Genomic DNA, 8,082 nt, shown 5'->3' with positions numbered 1-8,082 from the left:
AGATCAAAGAAAATGAAGTATTAGACAATATGATGTGGCCTGATTTATTGCAGACGCTTGGGATATCTGTCTCATTATTCATGAGGTCCTGATGCAACATATTATTCTACATAGTTTCTCAAATTTTAACAAATATTAGGGAATGTTTCCTATGAATTCCACACTAAAGCCTTTTTCTTGAAACTAAAAAAAGGAAAATGTTTCTGGTAATATTTTTTAGATCAAGTGCCCATCTCATTATCACCCTAGAACTAATAAACACCGAATGAGAAAGAAGAAGACCAGCATTTCATTGACTCAGAATTCCACTTAAGGAGATAATGATAGACTGCATTTTAAAACCTTAATAAAATGTGCCTAGTACAGATAAGATGGACAGGGATGGATGGAGAGAGAGAGAGAGAGAGAGAAAGAGAGATTGCTGGATGGTCAAACAGTTAGATGGATGGACAGACAGACGGAAAGATAGATTGATAAAACCAAGAGACCCTTCACAGGTCTGAGCATATTTACCTGTTTCTCTCTCAAGACATCAGGCTTAGCATTTGTCGAAACTTACCATCATCTAAGGTTCCTTTAAATCCAGGGATGAAGTCAGAGAAGAACCTTAGCGCCGCAGTCAAATGCAACGACCCCCCTCCTCCATTAACCACTGCTTCTAGAAATGAAGCCGGATGAACCGTCGTCACCTGAAACTCAAACTCATCCATCCATCATCCATCCAAGTCATCATTAAATGTTAGACACATCATTATATTCCTACGATCAGTGCATAGTCAGACACAGACCTTATTCTTCCTGGCATAGCGCATGGCTTCTAAATAGTAGCCATCGTTGACCAGCATAAGGACATAGTCATGGTGAAGAGACAGTCGCCTGAGCATATCAATACCCAGTTTCCTCGTCTGAGGATGATCACGACCCATATCAATAAGCTGGAATGCAACACTCTTTGATGATTCTACAATCTGTAAAAGAAATCCCATTAGTGGTCTGAAGAGAAAAATAATCTTAGAAATTGGTGCACTGATTCAAAGAAATTTGTTATCAAAGTAATCACGACCTTGGCAGTGATGAAGTGAAAGAGATCGGCATGGCGACCACTGCGACCAAGGAGCTGTACAATCATCACATGCAGATCTGAAGGCACGCTGAGTTTCTCGCTAGAAATGCTGTACAAGACATCCGATATGATGATCAAGGTGACAAGAAGAATGAAGATGACTAAGGCAGGAACAGTCTAGACCATGGTGGAGACGATAATGAGGTGGCCACAAAACAATGAAGTAGAAGTAGAAACATATGATATTGATGACTAGGAATGCAGTCATTGGTGAATGCTGACACTGTTGAGGGATCCAAATAATTATACCAAAGATAAAAAAAATGACTACAATATAATAAGTGGTGGATGCCGAACAGGATGATACTGAGCATAATGATGATATAATGATAATGGTAATGACTCAGGTGATAATGATGTTGACAGTGGCTATAATGATGGTGCCTTCATGACGCGATAGTGATGGCATGATTGTAACCAACAATAAAAATGAAATAATGGACGTTGCTGCTGCTGATAATGTTGATGACATTGACAATGACGACAGTGGCTAAATGATAATTTCATGGTGCTCATAGTGATGTCATGTGTAACCAACTGCAACAATGACAAGGAGGGATGCTGATGATGATGATAATCACAATGATGACAGTGGTGGGTATATGATTACATCTTCATGGTGATGATAGTGACGTCATGAGTGTAACCAGCTGCAACGATGACAAAGATGGTTGTTGATATTGATGATGATCATCATGATTCCACATACCTCCTCAAATACTCTACAATGACAGAAACCAAATATGGAAGGTCTCCTCCCATCTCTTCCTCGACGACCGCAAACACGTGGTGGCACATTTCCTCTGGGGAAACTCCCGCGGAGGAGCTGGAGTCGGACACAAGGGAAGGCACAGTCGGAGCGTTGACCTCTGCAGCTTCTACCCCAGCTGACGCTTGGAGATCTTGGTCAACGCCCTCTGGCTGAGCACTTCCGTCGGCAGTGCCTGAAGAAGCTGCTGCAGAGGATGATCGATCCATCTTTCTGTGTTGAGAATAAGTAGCAGCCAAAACATCCGTTGCCCTAGAAATGAACGGCACAGGCCTTCTTTCCAGAATGGACGAGCGCATCATCCCCAAACAAAGTTGCTTTATCTGGATAGAAATCCACTTCTTTTGAGGGATAAATTTCAAATTTGAGTCTTCTAGAGAGAAAAATCAGAGGGAAAACCTCTACCTTGGCCGGGTCAGATCTGCGTCGCTGGAGGAATTCAAATACAAAAGGAACATCGGAACTGCTGGTTGCAATTGCCTTTAAAAGAGAAAACATCACACTTTTAGAGAAAATTTTGTAACTATCTTTGCTGGAGGAATAACTCATTAAGTATGGTATTATAATTGATTATCGAACCAGAGAAGAAACTTAGAGGCAGGAAGTATGGGCCCACCTCCAAGTCCAGCCGGAGTTTCCACAGTAACCCATGGTCAACGTCACAAACGAGATCTGGAACAAGGAAGTTCCACATATTTCCATATATGGTCCCTTCATAGCCACTTGGAGATCTGCCATCCATGTCAGCAGACGACTTTGCCTTTCCATTTGAAGATGAAGTTACTTTGGTGCGCCTAAGCAAGAGAGGTAGCGGGGCAGATATTGGGGCCAGGGAGTCTAGAAATAGGTCATAGAGTATGACAACCTTGGCCTCAACTTGGTGCACTAGAACCACATTGTCAACAACACTGACCGCAACCTTGGATGAGTAAATCGGTATAAAACCCTGAAGTAGGGGAGAAGGCAGAATACTAGAAAATGATTAGCCTCCTAAAAAATTGTATTTCTTGATTTGTAAGAAATAGGAATCACTGTCCCAGGAAAAACTTATCATCCTCAATCACAAATTGTCAACGTCACCCTCATCGTTGCCGTTACAGGGAGTGAGGATGACGACTCTCATCATTCTCAATTCTTAACAAGGATACGAAGCTTGTTTGGTGATTGAGTGAACTTGTCATTCCATACTATCGTCATTGTACTAATCATCATCCTGGTTCCAGACTGGAGATGATGAAGATGATGACTTTGTCATCATCATCCCGGCGGCAAGGAATGATGAGGGTGATGATAACTCATCATCTTCATTTCATCGCCAGCGGCTAATGCTAGTTAGTAATGAGGAGAAATCAGATGTTACAATACCTGGTGGATGACTGCATCACGATAAAACCTGTGTAGCTGAAGTTGTCCGCCTAGCCTATCAAGCTGAAAACAATATATCCTACCATATCTGCATATTGAACCAAGACCATAGATTATTTAAACAAATAAATGACACAAAAAGAGCATGTCGCAAAGAAAATATTAAAGTTCTTGAGGATTCAAACGCTTACAATACAACAATATGCACGTCATCTTGAGAAAGAACAGGCTTTGGGTTTGCATCAGTTTTAGTTAATATCATCTCAAACTTCGGAAGACGGACAATGCCACCAGATGAGAGCTGGATGAATAGAAGGAAAGATAGTATTAATGCAAGGGAGAAAATTAAGAAGATAATGTCATTAAATGCTAGTCGGAACATGAAACCAATTAAAGAATTTAAATACCACTTGACACCTTCTCTTTCATTTTTCCCTTAAAAAATCAGTTTTTGTATCATAGAATGAAAAAAAAGTAGAGTAAACAAAGAAACGATGAAAACTACTACAAAAAAATCTTCTAAACTTTGGCGAAAGAGACTTACCTGAAACCCTGTCATAAGTTTGCATTGCGCTCCAGAGGCAAGAAGTATCAACCGGCTTTCATGAGTATAAACATACCAGCTGACATTAAATCGTTTCGTTTCCACTAACCGCAGTGTATTCTGTCCAGGCTCATAAGAAAGCAGGTCCAATCCACTGGAGAATTTTTAGACAGATTAAATTTGAAAATTAATAATGAACTAATTATGCAGAGCATAACCCTTCAACAACGACTGATTTGATTACCTTGTCTTCACGACTACTATGTCGCACACTGGGCAATCAGTCCAGAAAAATCCAAGTACCACATCTGACTCTGGCTTGTATTTACGACAGAAGATCTCCCCAGTCGCCCTATTTTTGAATTGAATCTCACAATTCGATCTTAATATTCCAATTAATTTTCCATCTAGAGAAAATCTTATGGACAAAACTGGCCCGTCACTTATTGAGTCTGAAGTAGGAGGATCGTGCTGGATGGATGGCCCAATCTTCCAACACAAAACCTGGAAACCGTAAAAATAGTACAATAAATAAAAGAGTTACATGAAGAGGATAAGAATCGTGTTGATATCAAGCAGGGTAAAATCAAAGTTGAAAAGATAAGAGTTGCAAAAAATAATATCTATTCCTATATTATGAAAAGTTTTTCTTTTGAAAAATCCAATAATGTAAAAGTAAGAGGATTTAACACTTCGCCTGAACAGATTAAATAAACTTAGTTTTCAACAATATTAGGGGAAAGGAAGAGTCACAAACTTCTTGGCACTTCAAGTTTAGGTAAAGTCTGTAGTTCTTTGCCATCCAGAGATATGGGGGAGCTGAATTAGAGCATGAATAGTGTTCGATGTCCCAGGACAAATTCATCATGGTCATCCAGAATTTATCACCATCACAAGCTTGTGCAATGAAGTGATCGTCATCCAGAATAAATGTAGCTTGTGTGAGGATGTGATAGTGTGAGATTTGGAGGGGTAGAGCCCTAGACGACGTGTGGAAGAAGAAACAAATAGGAAACTTCATTAACCCTAGCAACACCCATGTACCCCTATATACGGGGATATTAATGGGCCTATTATAACAGGCCATATTTTTAAATTGGAAAGGGAGTACAAAAACAGAAAAATACACAGTATAGAAATGTAAATAGTGGTAGTCTGACTGTTAGCTAACAGATACAACTGTAGTACCACAGTTGAATGCAAGAGACAATGACAATGAGGATCTCATCATCTACATCATCATCCTGACTCAGTCGAATAACGAGGACGATGATGACTCATCACCAACATCATGTCATCTTGAACAAGGATGAGCAACTTGCAGTGGTGGATGAAAGAGATTTGTCCCTCCATCATCATCGTTAGTCCTCATCATTGTTCACTTCTAAGATGACGATGATGATTCCATCATCGTCGACCTAGTCACAGATGAGTTAAAATGTGTCATCATCCTCTCGTCATCGTCATCGTCATGCATAATGTAGTAACATCTAGCCAGCATTATTAAACAAAGTCTAATTAGAATGAGTACAAAATAGAAAAAAATGGTTCAAACCTGATCAGATGTTGGAGAAAGCAGGAGTTTATTGGCATCATCATAAAATAGACCCCGAGTTTCAGGAATGCTGCACCAGAGTGGAGGATGCTCAAGATAAACATGAGAGAGTGACCCAGACCCCCTCATATCCATCTTCTCTTGAGCTAGAAATAAAGGGGACGACTTTCAAACTGAACACCCAACCTAGTAATAAACCAAGTTGGGGAACATTACTGAAGAAATCATACTAATCCAAGATTAAAGTTCTCTCTTCTTGAAAATTCTTTAAGAACTATATTACCTTTTCTTGAAGGTGAATTTGAAGATGGTAAGCTCTTGTGAGTTTCTTCGAGCTTCGTCAAGCATCAAACCCTCTTCCTCAGCTGCAATTAGTATAAAAGCATAAATAAAGGGAATTCCGCATATGAGAAAGAAAAATGATAACTTACGGTGTTGGACATGCATGTCTTTAGAGCGAGAAATTCCTTGGAACACATGTCACGCTCGATCTCTGGAAGTTTTTCCGACACGCATTTTCCATATTCCTTCGCCTGAAATTAACCAAAAGTTTAGACGATTTCATCATTCTTAATGAATTACCGCAAGGCCTTCAATCATCTACTCCAGCACGTGATACTTCCACCCATGAATGTTCTTCGCCAATTCATGAAATGCGCGTTTGAATAATTCGGCTACTGACCTGACTCGCGCAGTTTGAGAGTATTCGCTTAAGCACGGATGGGGTTTTCAAATCTCTCTTTCCTTGGCTCATGGAAACGCTGAAGATTGAAAAAGAAACAATTTTAATGATTGTTCAATGACCCATTTTCGGAGGCCCGACGAACAATTCTACAGTCAATCGCATCTAATCAAACATGTCCGCGATCACTCAGAGAGAACGAATGAATTAAGGGGAAATAATCAGAGTATGGGTCACCGTCGAGATCCGAAAAGACCCTTCGTTCCACCTTCCAGTCCACGGAGAAATTCAGCTGCGATCGGAGCCGGTTTAATCTCTTCGATGCGCAGCTACCCTTCTTTACTCGAACAGATAGCTTATCAGATAAAAGTTTTATCCTATTTATACACGAGGATACAAAATATATCTTCGTAGAAACTGGAATATGGTATGTTTTCTAAGAACAGAAAATATAATTAGTGAAGAAACATATGGATTACACAGAGAAATCAGAGGACAGCCAGAATGTTTTTTTTCTGAGAAAAAGAATTGCATTATTTGTTGACTTGAAAACATAATTCATTCATATGAAGTGGTGTATGGGCTTAACGTTAATGATGATGATGATGAGGGATGATGATGTGGAAAATGATGAATTATCATCATCATGGCCGTACGGTCTCCGAAGAACCGTCACAGTCGTTGTATCCGTCATCCATTGGTCAATAACAAATCACTGTATTCGTCGTCGCCGTCGTCATCGCCATTGTTATCCACAGGTTTCCAAGCTAATATAGAGCATTTAATCATGATCATCATTGTTCATATGTTCTAAGGCTGAACATATAATATCATCGGCATCATCATCATCGTCATCCTATTTCCGAGAGATGCCATCATGAGTGCTAAATTCATCATAGTCATTTCCCAAGTCAAGCATAGATGAGCATGATGGTAGATCTGCCATCTAAGGCCAACCATAAGTAGTATCAATATAGTAGTAATTGTACTATTCGATACCTATATTATGAAATATTAAATCTCAAATTTTGTGTTTTAGCATCACATAACATTGTGGTAATAATAATAACTGTGAAGACTAATATTCTGAAATACTGTACTGAAATCAAGTAATTTATTACAGAAGATCTATTGCTATGCTAAAACATCAGGTTTTGTTTATCATTTAGGTTTTGGTTAATTAATCAAACTCGTTTTCAGTGGACATCCACTATTTATAGTTGTATTGATTAAGTATTTCACTTCAGCCACAACAAAAGCCAATTATCAAACAAATTCAATAAATAAAATAATTGATATGTCCATTACATGCGGTCAATGTAATGGACAGATCAGTCCACAACGATAAACTAGTCAAATCAAACCTTATCAAACCTTTTAAATAAAAAGTAAACACGGCAATGATTTAATTACTTTGAAAAGATTTAAATCTACTACCATTTGGCTCCTTGAATGATTCCTCTCCTTTAGACTTACATGCAGTCCTCAGCAGGTTAGATATCCTCTTCTTCTTGAGCAACGTCACAGAAATCTGAGACGATATTCACAGTGTTCCAGTTACACCAGGAAAGGAGAGTGTTCAAGTAGAAGGAAGAGGAAGTGGTGATAAGCAAAAATAATGAATATGCATTTGTGCACATTTAATACATTTTTTAATCATGAACTATTAGAATGAAACCCATTCATCCATGAAAATATTTTTAATGTGATTTAACTAACTCAAATCTATACTGTAGTATTTAATGTGTTATTGATACTTTTAGACTAATCTCACTTGATTTCCTTACAACCGTAGTTAAGGAGGAGTCCACACCACGAACTAGACCATAGGAAGAAGCTCAGACTCTAAAAAATAATTCAAGGCCCAAACTATGATGGATTAGGTGTTTATCCCTTGGTCAAAACCACACCACATTTTTGTGGTTCTCACCTAATTTACACAATGTGGTGCCTATGTCTTATCATATAGCCACAGCTAGACTGCATCAGCATCCCCCAACAGGTATGTGCAAAATTTATGCAGCCATTGACTGTGTCTACTTTC

At 38.9% G+C, this 8,082-nt stretch overlaps 1 protein-coding gene across 3 annotated transcripts; it reads right to left on the bottom strand.

Moving 5' to 3' along the window:
* Nucleotides 1-303: 303 nt before the first annotated feature.
* On the bottom strand, nucleotides 304-6,415 carry LOC144713568 (C18orf8). Of its 3 annotated transcripts, none has more exons than XM_078588180.1 (15): nucleotides 6,276-6,415; nucleotides 6,039-6,117; nucleotides 5,788-5,889; nucleotides 5,640-5,721; nucleotides 5,357-5,542; nucleotides 4,046-4,305; nucleotides 3,802-3,955; nucleotides 3,449-3,558; nucleotides 3,258-3,345; nucleotides 2,509-2,838; nucleotides 2,298-2,372; nucleotides 1,833-2,215; nucleotides 1,064-1,172; nucleotides 789-968; nucleotides 304-689 (listed from the first exon to the last, which is right to left on the bottom strand). In XM_078588180.1, exons 5-15 carry the CDS (start codon nucleotides 5,489-5,491, stop codon nucleotides 525-527), a joined length of 1,989 nt encoding a protein of 662 aa, XP_078444306.1. In that variant the 5' UTR covers nucleotides 5,492-5,542; nucleotides 5,640-5,721; nucleotides 5,788-5,889; nucleotides 6,039-6,117; nucleotides 6,276-6,415; the 3' UTR covers nucleotides 304-524. The 3 variants fall into 3 exon arrangements, with proteins under 3 accessions (XP_078444306.1, XP_078444314.1, XP_078444322.1); XM_078588188.1 differs by having other exon boundaries at nucleotides 5,357-5,502; XM_078588196.1 differs by having other exon boundaries at nucleotides 6,307-6,382.
* Between the last annotated feature and the right edge of the window lie 1,667 nt (nucleotides 6,416-8,082).

Source organism: Wolffia australiana, chromosome 1 (genome assembly GCF_029677425.1).
Source record: "Wolffia australiana isolate 7733 chromosome 1, ASM2967742v1".
In the NCBI taxonomy this organism is placed as follows: Eukaryota; Viridiplantae; Streptophyta; class Magnoliopsida; order Alismatales; family Araceae; genus Wolffia; species Wolffia australiana.
This window is presented reverse-complemented; position numbering and strand designations above follow the sequence as displayed.